The sequence below is a fragment of the Mobula birostris genome, chromosome 3 (genome assembly GCF_030028105.1).
Source record: "Mobula birostris isolate sMobBir1 chromosome 3, sMobBir1.hap1, whole genome shotgun sequence".
In the NCBI taxonomy this organism is placed as follows: domain Eukaryota; kingdom Metazoa; phylum Chordata; class Chondrichthyes; order Myliobatiformes; family Myliobatidae; genus Mobula; species Mobula birostris.
In genome coordinates, this window is record NC_092372.1 from 197,713,758 (window position 1) to 197,728,753 (window position 14,996).

A 14,996-nucleotide genomic window follows, 5' to 3' on the forward strand; every position below is an offset into this window, starting at 1 on the left:
ATCTTTATAATGCAGCTCCGTGGTTAGGGGCTTCAATATAAATTTTTATGAGGTAATGAGGCTGTTGCATTTCTAAGACAGGCAGCCAAATTATGTGAGTAGACTGATCTGCATAAAAGGAGAGATTTCAGGGGAATGGATAAGAAGGAGGAGGTCACCTGGCCCCTGAAGCCTTCCCTGCTATTCAACATAATGATGGACTATTTATCCTTGACCTCAGCTCCTCCTTTATGTCATTTCCCCATAGCGAGAATCTGAATCAGGTTCAATATCACTGGCATATGTTGTGAAATTTGTTGTTTTCTGTCCCCCCCCCCCCCACCTTAAGCTCCGAACATTTCAATGAGATCCAGAGTTACCTGAAAAAGAGAGCAAAATATAGTAGGGAGGTAGTTTTCATGGGTTGGTTCATTGTCCATTCAGAAATCTGATTGTCAATCCCATCACCTTTCATCATTGTATCCCTGTGTTACAGAGTGGTTGTGTTTCTTGAAGACCGTACATAATGCAAACCCTTGCCAAAAGTTGACAAAATGTATTATATTTTCCATATTTTCTGTTTGTTTAGTTTTTTTTCTCACATAAACTCAATAAGAGAGAATTTTTATTCGGTATCTCAAAGTGATTTGTGAATTCTGTCTGGGTGAACACTGTACTCGTAAAGATTTAACCACTCAGCTCTAGGTTAGAGAATTCCAGGCTTTGAGAGAAAAAAATTGTATGTCCAAGTGGTCATCCGGTCTGAATCCGGGCGCACTGGTGTAGAGGAGGTCATATTGGGAGCACGGGAAAGCACCTCAATACACTTCCCTTGGGGAACATGCTGACCGTAACTACCTGGTTCACTCACCGGCTTACCTCCCTTATAGTATCTACATGCCCCTCTCTAGCCACCTTCCAGATGAGGCAGACATCCACAATGCCCAGTGTTATTTATTGCTTCCGGCGCTCACCGATAAAACCTCTTCAACATCAGTGAGACCAAGCACTGACTGGATGACTGTTTCACTAAATACCTAGTTCCACTCCCCACCTACCTCCCTCTTATTCCATCTTGCTGTCCTATCAGATTCCATTATCTTCAGCCTTTTGTCACTTCCACCTATTAGCTCCTAGATTCAGGAAGCATTCCCATTCTCATCCCCTGTCTGCCTATTACACCTCTCCCCCATTCTGGATTCCCCTATCACCTGCCCCTTCTTTCCAACTTTTTGTAATGGCTATCTTCCGCCCCCCCCCCCCCCCCCATCTTTCAGTCCAGATGAAGGGTTTTTCCACTTCCACCCGCAGATGCTGCCTGGGCCACTGAGTCTTTCCAGTGCTTCGTGTTGCTCTGACTCCGACATATGAAATCTCCTGTGATGCTTGGTGCACCTTCCTGTTTATTTATTGTGAATCGTGCATAAGGACACATAGCTCTCTCATTACCTGTTTGCGGTTTCTCTCCATTCAGACGATTTGCCTTTTGATTTTTCGTATTGAAATGCAGAACAGCAGTGGCTGGATATTCTGGGAGTAATTCAGAAGGTGCAAAATTGATGCATCCCAAAGATGAAGATATATTCTAAAAGGAGGATGACGCAACTATGGCTGACAAGGGAAGTTAAAGACAGCATAAAAGCAAAAGACAAGGCATATAATGTAGCAAAAAATAGTGGGAAGATTGAGGATTGGGAAGCTTTCAAAATCCAACAGGAGGTACTAAAAAACCATAAGGAGAGAGAAGATGAAATGTGAAGAAAAATTTTAAAACTTTTTCAAATATTTATAAAGAGTAAAAGAGAGGACAGAGTGAAAAATGACAATGGAGAGGTACTAATGGGGGACAAATAAATGGTGGATGAACTTAAGTATTTCCTTTCAGACTTCACTGTGGAAGATACTAGTGGTTTGCCAAAAATTCAAAAGTGTAAGGGGGCAGAAGTGAGTGTAATTACTATTACTAAGGAGAAGGTGCTTGAAAAGTTGAAAGGTCTGAAGGTTGATAAGTCTCCTGAAGCAGATGGATTACACCCCAGGATACTAAAAGAGGTAGCTGAAGAGTTTGTGGAGTCATTAGTAATGATCTTCCAGGAAACACCAATTTCTGGAATAGTTCTAGTAGACTAGAAAATTGCAATTATCACTCCACTCCTTAAGCAGAGAAAAGGAAGTTATAGGCCAGTTAGCCTGACTTCAATGGTTGGAAAGATGTTGGAGTCCATTATTAAGAATGAGGGTTAGAGTACTTGGAGACACATGATGGCACGGACTAGAAGGGCTGAGATGGCCTGTTTCCGTGCTGTAATTATTATATGGTTATATAAAATTGGCCAAAGTCAACGCGGTTTCATTTAAGGGAAATCTTGCCTGATAAATCTGTTAGAATTGCTTAAGGAAATAACAGACAGGATAGACAAAGGAGAGTCAGTGGATGTTGTTTACTTGGATTTTCCCAAACCTTTGACAAGGTGCCACACATGAGGCTGCTTTTCAAGATAACACTCTGTGGTATTCCAGGAACATACTAGCATGGAGAGATTGGCTGAATGGCAGGAGACAAAGAGGGGGTATAAAGTGACCCTTTTCTGGTTAACTAATGGTGTTCCACAGGAGTTGGTATTGGGACCACTTCTTTTCACATTATATGTCAATTATTTGGATGACAGAATTGATAGCTTTGTGGCCAAATTTGCAGATGATATTTGGAGAGGTGGAGGGGCAGGTAGTCTTGAGGAAGCAGGGAGTCTGCAGAAGGGTTCAGACAGATTAGGAGGACAGGCAGATGGAATATAGTGTTGGGAAGTGTATGGCCATGCACTTTGGCAGAAGGAATAAAGGCATAGATCATTTTCTAAACGGGGAGAAAAATGGGGTTTGGAAGTCCTCATGCAGGATTCCCTAAAGGTAAACTTGCAGAGGAGTTGGTGGTAAGGAAGGCAAATGCAATGCTAGTGTTCATTTCAAGAGAACTAGAATATAAAAGCAAGGGTCTAATGCTGGGGCTTTATCAGGCATTTGACAGACCGCACTTGGGGTATTGTGAGCAGGACCCAGTTCTTCCAATTCTTTCTCTCCTGTGGAAAAACAAGTCTTCAATCTATTGCTGACATGTATCTCCTTCCAAGTTCAACAATTCCCGTGTACACCAGCCTCCTATGTGGAATCTCGTCAAATATTTTTGAAATCTAAGTACAACTGTGTACACTACAGCAAGCTAGGTCGTTCACTTGGATTATAGAGGCTGTTTTCATAACCCCTCAATTTTCTTCAAAATGTCACTTTAATTCCCCAAGCTATCCACTTATTACAGTCATGAGTTGCTATATGATTACCTGCATTTAATTTTGAATTTTCTTTCTGTAATTTTCCTTCGGTAATTCAAAATTCTTCCCATAAACCAGCCTTTTACTCGTATGTTGGTTTTAGTGAAGCAATGTCTGATTCTTACATCCCCGTTCATATTTTCCATGACCTCACCCCTTTTGTATATTCTGCAGTCTGAGAATCCTCTCAGATACCTAAACTTATCCACTTCAGTACTCTTGAGCCTCTCAAATTTAAAGCATCACGTTTGAAGCATGTCCTTAGCAGTTATTTTCTGGAATTCCCTTTTTAAGTCTTTCTTATTACCTTCTTCAAAAATCTTGTTAGGTTTTCCCCCCACAAACCTTTGGCTCTTGGTAAAAGTTTCTCTGAAAAAGCCTCTGTGTGGTTTTATTGTACCACACATTTTCAATGTGTTGTAAATATACCGTTGAAGTAATTGCTGTTAATAAATTAACTCTTCACTAGCCCCTTGTCGGACTTTTATTGAGAAGATCAGTGCAAGTATGATACTGATAAATGGAAGAGTATGTGCCAAACTGTAACTCACACAGCAAGTGTACTGACTACTGTTTTATTAGAAAAGTCAGTGGACTGAGGCATTATAAAACTCAGAGCAAGCAATTATTTCTTCCATAAATATCTCTGCCCTGAATTGTTGCTGCCTTGTTACGCATTCAAACCTCTCTACCTTTACGTCCTAATTTTAATGTATTGAATTCACGTTGTTGTATTCCAAAATCTCCAGGATGATGGCATTTTGAAAAATATTGTAGATGATGAAAAGGGTTGAGTTCCATAACATATATTTTTAAAAATCAGTAATGTTTAATTGTAATACATGCCAAAACTCTGTTTATATTAAATAGCAGTGGTCTATAACAAAACATAACATTTATTTGTTGATGGTTATTTGTCTCAATTTCCGTCCCTTGTGTTTTTGATTATAGTTAATGTTTGCATTGAAATATAGTTTGAAAAGGCTATAAAATGGGAGCTTATTATCAGAAATATCATTGTTCTTGTGCATTTTATGAGTTAATATTTTCTGAAATGTCATCTTGTTCCATATCAGTATTCAGCATGATTAAAGTGCATTGTTTAAACTGCAGTCTCAGCATATTCCAATCAAATCAGTCTGATGACTTTTAGAACGGTTTTGTGGGGACATGATATACCTGTGATATATCTGAAATTTACATTATCAGCAGTGTTGTGTGGTTGCACCCCATACATAATTAATAGCTATAACAAAATAATTTTAAATACTTCAGCAGAGAATCAAGAAATAAATAGAATATTTCCAGATGAAAGCCCTTTAATGAAATATAAGAGTCCTTCCATCTGTATTTGGGTAATTGCTCTGCCTATTACTCCCTTTTCAGTATTTTTTTAACATATACAAAGGACATTTCATTATCAAGTGAAGCACTTGTATTGTTTCAGTATTACCTTTGTTGTTCTTTCCTACCTGGTCTCTGGTCTCCCCAGTGCACCAGGATTGCTCTAGTCATGATCAGTGCATGTCAATTTTCCCTCATAGTTGGTGCAGTATTTTTGAACGTATAATAACAATTGGACTACCACATTGACATGTAGCCCCTTCGGTTTGTGTATCTTTTATTTATCAGCCAAGTCTGTTTGAAGAAAGATGCATGGCATTGGAACAGGGGCTAACAGTCCTTCAGAAAACTATGTTCTTTGTGGTGTCCATTGGTAGCCCACTGGCCACCACTTTGTCAAATTTTCCTGCTCAACGTTCTAGTTTTCCTGAAAGAGCATTCTCTGATTGTTAAATACATAACTGACAAAATTAGATTGCTCGGTTTTGCTAAATGTTTCAGTATGATCCTGTGGGAATTAAAGAGCTTGAGATATACAGGTGTGCAATTATTAGATTCACATTTCCTTTACAAGTGTTTACTATTATCCTTTTTGCATTTTACAGATGATGTGTTGATCCAGTAAATGTTACAGTAAAAAATGTTAAGGTCAAATATGAAGCCTCTTGGGGATCTGACTTGTAATTTGTGACACTCTTGAATAAAATGAGGCAAGTGATCTGTTTGAGACAATATCCTCTAATATGATTATAGTAAATGGAATCAGCCATATGTAAGGGTGGTTGTTCTGTTGATAAATTGACCTCTTTTCCTGCACTTTGGATGTAACTGCACATCTGATCATCTTGTGACACATTTAACTTCAGGGTGTATTCATCAAACTTAATTGCTGATGGGATTTCGTTTGAAGGCAGTAGGAATTCCAAAGTAGAGCTATTTGCTTTTGTTAGGTTCTCCTTAGGAAGTACCTCATTTGATTCCACTCTAGTTCTGTTGATTCTGAGTTGGATGATAAGTTCAGTGCTGGATATGCTACGGATGGGGTTTGATGTTTATGTTCCCGCACTTTCCATTAATGGAAACAATTCAGGATGAAAATCCACCCACAAACAGGAGAATCTGCAGATGCTGGAAATCCGAGCAACGCACACCAAATGCTGGAGGAATTCAGTAGGCCAGGCAGCATCTATAGAAAAGAGTAAACAGTCGACATTTGGGGCCGAGACCCTTCATCAGAACTGGAGATAAAAAGATGGGAAGTCAGAGTAAGAAAGTGGGGGGAGTGGAGGAAGAAATACAAGGTAGCAAGTGATAGGTGAAACCAGAAGGTGGGGCAGGGGTGAAGTAAAGAGCTGGGAAGTTGATTGGTGAAAGAGACACTGGGCTGGAGAAGGGGGAATCTGACAGGAGAGGGCAGAAGGCCGTGAAAGAAAGGGAAGGGGGAAGAGCACCTCAGGGAGATGATGGTCAGGTACGGAGATAAGGTGAGAGAGGTGAATGGGAAATGGTGAGGGGTGGGGGGCCATTACTAGAAGTTTGAGAAATTGATGTTCATGCCATTGGGTTGGAGGCTATCCAGATGGAATACAAGTGTTGTTTCTCCAACCAGAGTGAGGCCTCATTGTGGCAGCAGAGGAGGCCATGTTTTGACATGTTGGAATGGGAATGGGAAGTGGAATTAAATTGGGTGGCCAATGGGAGACCCTGCATCTTCTGGCGAATGGAGCGTGTAGGTGCTCGCTGAAGCGGTCTCCCAATGTACGTTGGGTCTCACCAATATACAGGAGGCCACACAGGGAACAGCAGATGCAGTAGATGACCCCAACAGACTCACAGGTGAAGTGTCACCTTCACTTCCTTCCATGGCCTTCTGTCCTCTCCTGTCAGATTTCCCCTCTCCAGCCCTGTGTCTCTTTCACCAGTTGACTTTCCAGCTCTTTACTTCACTTCTCCCCCACTCCTGGTTTCATCTATCACCCATTACCTTGTATTTCTTTCTCCCCTTCCCTCACTTCCTTACTCTGACTTCCCATCTCTTTTCTCCAGTTCTGATGAAGTGCCTCGGCCCAAAATGTCGACTGTTTACTTTTTTCCGTGGACGCTGCCTGGCCTGCTGAGTTCCTCTAGCATTTTGTGTGTGTTGTCAGAATGGAAATACTGAATGCAGTGTTAAAGTGGAACACTACAGCACAGGAATAGCCCTTTGGCCTATGCTATTGTGCGAAACTAATTAAAAACCTAACTAAACTGATCCCTTCTGCCTACACAACGCCATACCCCTCCACTTGTGGCACATTCATGTGTCTTTGTTTAACTTTATTTCGCGATACAACGTGGTAATAGGGCCATCCAACACAATGAGCCGCGTCACCCAGTTACACCCCGGAGACTGATTAACCTACTAACCCGTACGTCTTTGGAATATGGGAGGAAACCAAAGTGCCTGGAGGAAGCCCATGCATTAATGGGGAGAATGTACAAACTCCTTTTCGACAGTGGTAGAATTGAAACCTGGTGGACGGTGCTGTAATACTACGATAGTGGTGTAGGCATCCGGGCTGAGTCTGCATAAATCTTTTGTGCACCCTCTCTAAAGACTCCACATCCTTCTTGTAGTAGGGAAAGGATTAAATACAATATCCAGAAGTGGCCTACCCAGAGTTTACAGAGCTGCAATATAACTTCCTGAGTCTCAAACTTAATATCTCGACTAATAAAAGCATGCCATAAGCTTTTTTTTTTAACCATCCTATCAATGTGTACAGCCACTTTCATGGAGCTATGGACATGGACATCCAGATCCCTCTGTACATCAGCATTGGTTAGGGTCCTGCTGTTAACAGTGTACAGTCCCTTTTTACGTTTGTTCCAATCTATCTAGTCTTATGATGCTGAGGCAATTTATAGAATCCTTACCACTTCATTCATTTATGGTATGCTGTGTACCACTACTTAGTTCACTAAGTATGTAGAGGTAATCCTTACAACTATTTAGTTAAATGCATATGAATTAGTCACTGCAATACAAGTTGTGTTTTGTATGTGATGTTTTATTTTCATAACATTTCCCCTCACATTTTTAAGCTCTCAAATTCTATCCCTCATATTTGCAGGATTTCTTAAAATTTTTACCAATAACATTTTAAAAAATCATGGCTGTAGTGCTTACAGCCAGAAATAGTATGAAACATTTTCATGGTGATTGTCAAATGACATATTTGTAAAGAATTTGCGATACCGAGTACCTCACAGTTTCTATTGAAATAAAGTTCGTCGGCTGACTGGCCACCTTCAGTGATGTACCACCGTTGTGAAAGGTTCTGAGTGTACTAGGAAGATTTCTTTGAATGTGTGATTGCTTGGAACTTTAAGTTAAATTTTAGGAATTATTAGTCTCTGAAATATTAAACTGATTTTGCAGCAGATAGATCAATGTTTAAAATTAAGTGTGTGTTTTCAAAAACTGTATACATTTCCTTCATTTTCAAACACTGTGTATTCACTTTTAGTTCTGCATTGATGGCTGTGGGCATGTGACATTCTTATGTCTAGTCCTTAAACCATAATGGCAATGACAGTTCAATCCTTATTGGATACATCTCAGTTGCAGAATGAGGCAAAACAAGATCACTGTTGCAGAAAATCTTTAAATTGTGATTTCCTTTCTATAGTTGGTAAGACTTAAGAATACAGAATTCTCAAATTGTTTTTTAAACATCGGAAAAGCAAATGATGAATCCATAATGCAAGACACATGTACACATAATGAAACATGTGTTCTGTTTCAGTCTGCCTGCAGTTTAAATTTTTGCAGGGTAACTGTTTATCACAAATCATGGCAACTTTCAGGAACTTTTAATCAAAATGTAAACTTGTATTATCCTGTTTCTTGTAACTGATAACGCTTACTGCTCTTCAGGAAGTCTAACCAACATTTGCATGTATTTGTGATAACCGTAAAGCTGATTTATATAAAATGTAAAGCTCTGCAGTTTTGTCAATCTTGACCTAGTTCCTGTTACATCAGTCATTGGCCCAGCCTTAGTGTGTTTTTGCTTCTACTCTTATGGCTGCAGTTTCTTTCTGTGGGCAGGCTGATTAGATCCATGTGTGTAATTGAACTCTGAATCTTGCCTCAAATTTGCTATTTTCCTGAAAACATCCCTGGAGAAATTCTATTCCCATAGTTTCTATTCCTCTGAAGAGAAATGCCAGTTTTGTGGGAAGATCCAGAAGTTGCATGCAGAATGACAAAATTTCCAGCAAGTTTGGGATTTTCATGCAAGCATGAATCCCACTATGGAGCAAGAATTTGAAGTAGTTCTGTATCATTCACCCTGAAGATCCACTTCAAATCAGCTCTGCCTAGTTATAGTCATAAAGTTGTCCAGCATACAAACAGGCACTTTGGCTCAAGTTGTCCGTTCTGAATTAGAACAGAGACTTCTCTATTTATTCAGTGGAGGAGAAAAACTTTGAGGGAGTATGAGGTTAAATTTTAATTCTTTATCTAAATGTTATTTGAATGCTTTTCTGAAGTACTTTCAGGAGTATTTTTATTTTATTTTTCAACGTGAACTTTTAGCTTTTTAGCTTATTTCATTGTGAATACCTCTGCATGTGTAATGATATTTGGTGATTTAGAGAGTGCAGCTTGGCTGATCTCAAAGATTTCCGAACAATTGCATATGTGGTGCTTACTCCAGCCCTCATAGGATTTACATGCAGAGGATCTGGCCATAGATCAGGGTCTCGTCCCTACGGTTGGAGCTTTCCAGCAAATTCTCAATTATGAAATGGAACTTAATCCAAAGGTTTGTGGTGAGTGATGACTATCACCACTAATGATTTCATTCAGCTCTTTTCGGATAAAAGGTCCCATAGCACCATTCTGAAGTAACACTGTTGAGTTATTCCCAGTATCCTGGCCTGTGTTCATCACTCATTCGGTGCCATTAGCACATATTGCTTGGCACTATCACAAAGCTTTTGTTAGGAGTTAGCTATGTACAAATTGGTTAACTCATTGTAATCTTTGTGACTATGACTGCAGAATATTTTATGTGATATTCAATGCTTTAGAGTGCAGTGAGGCAGTTTGGAAATGAAGAACACCTTCCTATCTCTCATTATTTTGTGTAGGATCTGTGTTGATGTTCATTTCCTTTTTCCTGTTAGCTGAAATTTGAAAAGCTTTTTGATATCCTTGGCAGTTCTGACGTGGAATTAGCCTTGTTTTAATTTAGAGCCAGCTGCCAATATTTTTAAGTCAGGATGATGATCTCGAGTTGACATGGTGTTCTTATCCTTCCAAAGCCCCTGTCAGAACAGTTACATTGAAAAGGGGGTAGAGACATCAAGTTTGGAATGTACTCCTAAAGTTACCCAGCCAGATAACTGTGGTGTATTTTGTAAGTGCAATTTCAAGGAAAGCCTCTGTTTCCTTACGAGTTTGCAAAGACATCTAAAACTTTGACAAACTTCTATAGATGTTTGGGAGGGAGGAGAAGATGGCGCGATGCAGCGCACGCGGCCGTTCCAAATGATATTGTATCTGTGAAGTAGGATGCCATGCACAATCCTGATTTGATAAGAGACAGATGTGAAGAAGCACGGAGGAACATCTGGAGAAACTTCTGAAATGCCTGCTTCGCTGCCGCTGCTACTGTGCGATCGAGAATCTCCAGAGGGGAAGGCCCCAAATCCTCGGCTTTGCCTACTGCCTGTTGCCGGGGCCGGGGTCGAAACGCTCGGCAGAGATGGTGCTCGGTGCTCGATGTCGGAGAGCTGGTCGGAGGCTCGGAGTTTTTGGACGGACTCGGAGTCGGACTGTGGTTGGATGGTTCTGGGATGCTGCATCAGCAAGTTTGCGGCACTGGAGGTTTACCGTCTCCGTGAAATGATGAGACTTTTGAGAGACTTTGAGACTTTTACGGCGCCCATGGTCTGTTCTTATCAAATTACGATATTGCTTTGCACTGTTGTAACTACATGTTATAATTACGTGGTTTTTGTCAGATTTTCAGTCTTGGTTTGTCATGTGTTTCTGTGATATCATTTTGGAAAAACATTGTATCATTTCTTAATGCATGCATTACTAAATGACAATAAAAGAGGGCTGCGTGTCCTCATAATCTAATCTAATCTAAAGATGTGTAGTGGAGAGTATATTGACTGGCTGCATCACAGCAATGGAACACCAAGTCAAGTCAAGTTGCTTTTATTGTCATTTCAACCATAATTGCTGGGTACACAGTAAAAACGAAACAACAATCCTCCAGGACCATGGTGCTGCATGAAATACAAAACTACACTAGACTACGTGAAACAACACAAAACTACATTAGACTTCAGGCCTACACGGGACTATATAAAGTGCACAAAACAGTGCAAGACAATACAATAATTAATAAACAAGACAATAGTCACAGTAAAGGACAAATTACAATATAATAATAAATGATGTAAATGTAAACAATGTAAACAGTTTTAGCAGGAATTGACAAAGCAATGAGCAAAAATTGCAAAGGGAGTGGAGTGGTGTTCAGTTGAGTGTGTGTGTGTGTGTGTGTCAGACTAGACTCTGGGTATTGAGGAGTCTGATGGCTTGGGGGAAGAAACTGTTACACAGTCTGGTCGTGAGAGCCCGAATGCTATGGTACCTTTTGCCAGATGGCAGGAGGGAGAAGAGTTTGTATGAGGGGTGCGCGGGGTCCTTCTCAATGCTGTTTGCTTTATGGATGCAGCGTGTGGTGTAAATGTCTGTAATGGCGGGAAGAGAGACCCCGATGATCCCTTCAGCTGACCTCACTATCCGCTGTGGGGTCTTGCGATCCGAGACAGTGCAATTTCTGAACCAGGTGGTAACTCTCAATACCTCCTCTGTAGAATGTGGTGAGGATGGGGGGTGGAAGATGGACTTTTTCCAGCTTTCGCAGAAAGTAGAGACGCTGCTGAGCTTTCTTGGCAATGGAGCTGGTGTTGAGGGACCAGGTGAAATTCTCTGCCAGGTGAACACCAAGAAGTTTGTGCTGTTAACGATCTCTACGGAGGAGCCGTCGATGTTCAGCGGAGAGTGGTCGCTCCGTGTCTTTCTGAATTCAACAACCATCTCTTTTGTTTTGTTCACATTCAGAGACAGGTTGTTGGGTCTGCACCAGTCCGTTAGCCACTGCACCTCTTCTCTGTATGCTGACTCGTCATTCTTGCTGATGAGACCCACCACGGTCGTGTCATCGGCGAACTTGATGATGTGGTTCGAGCTGTGTGTTGCAGCACAGTCGTGGGTCAGCAGAGTGAACAGCAGTGGACTGAGCACACAGCCTTGGGGGGCCCCCGTGCTCAGTGTGATGGTGTTGGAGATGCTGCTCCCGATTCGGACTGACTGAGGTCTCCCAGTCAGGAAGTCCAGGATCCAGTTGCGGAGGGAGGTGTTCAGGCCCAGCAGGCACAGCTTTCCAATCAGGTGCTTAGGAATGATTGTGTTGAATGCTGAACTGAAATCTATGAGCAGCATTCGAACGTATGTGTCTTTTTTGCGGAGGAGGGTGAGAGCCACGTGGTGGGTGGTGGCAATGGTGTTGTCTGTTGAACGGTTGGGGGTCCAGTGAGGGGGGGCCCTTGAACAGAAAATCCTACAAAATGTTGTGAATATGGCTTAGTGAATCATGGGTAAAGCTCTCCCCACCATTGATCACATCTACATGAAGCATTGTTGTAGCATACATCATTAGGAATTTCCACTCCCCCCCTCCCGCACCGCCCAGCCGGGACATGCATTATTCTTGCTGCTGACATGTAAGAAGAAGGTACAGGAGCCTCAGGACTCACACCACCAGGTCCAGGAACAGTTATTAATACTCAACGTCAAGCTGTTGAACCAGAGGGGATAACTTCACTCAACTTTACTTGCCCCATCATTGAAATGTTCCCACAACCCATGGACTCACTTTCATCCACTCTTCATCTCATGTTCTCGATATTTATTGCTTATTTATTTATTATTATTATTATTTCTTCATTTTTGTATTTGCACATTTTTCTGTCTTCTGCACACTGGTTGAGCATCCAAATTGGTGTGGCCTTTCATTGATTCTATTACGGTTATTGTTCTATTGTGGATTTACTGTGTATGCCCATAAGAAAGTGAATCTAAGTGTTGTATATTGCGACATGTATGTTCTTTAAGAATAAATTTATTTTGAACTTTGAGACTACAACACTGAAGATGAAATGATAGGACGTTTAAAATTGTGGATGTTACAACAAGTTGTTTTTCATTAACGCCAACTCATTTTTTGTGTTTTTTTCTGTCTAGATTTAAACATGGAATTCAACCCTTCAGACCACCCTCGTGCTAGTACCATGTTTTTAAGCAAGTCTCAAACAGACGGTGAGTAGTCTATTACTCATATCTATTTTCATTAGGAATACATAATATTTTTGTAGATAAAATATTTGACATAATTTTCAGTTTGAATAATAATAATAATACTCGCATTATGCCAATGAGTTCAGTTCTTGGAGTATTCAATAATTTATTGAATCACCTGGAAGTTTTTTATTTTCTAAAGTAAATAACTGCAGTTTTCTCAGATGTCCTCATAATTCTAATTTCTGGCAGATAAAATTGGATTTGGATACAGTGTTTCTCTGCTCACAACAATAAAAATGCTCCCTGTTGACTAGAAGTGTGAGGATGTGACTCCAGATGTGGCTGGAGTGTTCCTTATACAGCATAAAATGTGCATGGACCAGTGGAAAGATTCTTGCAGAACAGCATTGTGAATGTTGCATTGCAAAATGCTTCCGCCTTTCGGAGAAGATATTAAACTGCGGCCCTGTTTGCCAGTCCAGTCAGGTGAACGTAAAGATCCCAGTGGACTTGATAGGGAAGATTGCCCGAGCATGGTGGCAATCATTCCTCTCTCAGTCAAAAGCCCCAGTAATTCTTTGGTTATTTGTTCATTTGTTATTGTGGAGAAGTGAGATTTTGCATTTTTTCCTGCATAACAAGAGTGGCTGCGCTTAAATCAATTACAGTCTTTATGGTGTGTCTGCAGATGCGAATACATCTCCACTGTTGACAATGGTTGTTAAATTGTGTTCCCGATTAATTTTCAACTTACAGATGTGAAAATGTTCAGCAGCGGCTCAGTTCCTCATCCATCAGCCATGCCATTTAATGATGATGAAACTGCCTAATTAGCAAGAGCTGTTAAATCATTGGTTTGAATAATTCAGAGGAATAGGTGACTGAGTGAAACATGGATAACTGCTGTTGAAGTATAGGCAAATTGACATTTAAATAGACACTTTAAAAATGTAGTGAATTCTTGAGAATTTGTTGGGTCTTGATTGGTTAATGAATAGTGTGCCTTTGTTAAAGAAAAGTCTTTAAGTACTGTGACACAAAACTACAATGGCCATCAAAAGAGCTGAGTTAAGCTAAAAACTCGGCAGTACACTTTGCCTTCACTAGCAGCAAGTCTTCACCAGTTCACTATTTTTAAGATCATGACATTCAAACATAAAAGGGTAAGCTTTTAGCATTTATGTTCTTTTAATTGTTGAATAATCACAAAACTGGTATTATTCCATTGAAATTTATTTCCATTGATTTCTATTTGGCCTCAGGAACGATAGTTGTTGGAAAAACAACGCAGTTGTTAACTAAAAATGAGATTTTCAGACGCAGACAGATTTGTTTATTCAGGGAATTAATCTTTGCAATTAATTAATTGATGCACATGCAAGGGCTGCAGGAATCTTCAAGATATAAAGCTAATGTTCTTTCTTTGTTTAAGGACAGCACTATGGACAAACTAGGAAAGCATTTGTTGATGAGCCTCACATTAGTGGTAGGGAAATTACTGGAGAAGATTCCTAGGGGGAAAGGAGCTAGTACTCGCATCTGGAAAAGCCTGGACGTTCTGGCATAATTAGTACTTCTTTGTATGAGGGATGTGGTTTCTTATAGAGTTATAGAAAAGTACAGCACAGAAACAAGCCCTTCCGCCCATCTAGTTCATGACAAGCCACTTAAACTGTCTACTTCCATCGAACTGCACCGGGACTATAGCCCTCCATACTCCTACCATTATTTACCTTGACTTCTCTTAAACATTGAAATTGAGCTCTTATGCACCACATGTGCTGGCAGCTTGCTTGTTTCTTTGGGAAGATGACAAAGATAATTGATAGGGGTGGAACAGTGGATGTTGTCCACATGGACTTATGGTAAAGCAGTTAACCAAGTCCCTCATGGTAGGCCGATACAGAGGATTAAGGCACATGGTATCCACACTAACACGGCAGATTGGATTCAAAATTGGCTTAGCTATAAAA

General features: G+C 40.5%; 1 protein-coding gene across 2 annotated transcripts in view; it reads left to right on the top strand.

Moving 5' to 3' along the window:
- Window positions 1–14,996, top strand: part of ccny (cyclin Y) — a 244,030-nt gene that overhangs the window by 170,989 nt on the left and 58,045 nt on the right. For both annotated transcript variants that reach the window (XM_072253993.1, XM_072253994.1), the window contains exon 2: window positions 12,967–13,041. In XM_072253993.1, the coding sequence (XP_072110094.1) occupies window positions 12,967–13,041 (75 nt within the window). The remainder of the gene's footprint in view (window positions 1–12,966; window positions 13,042–14,996) is intronic.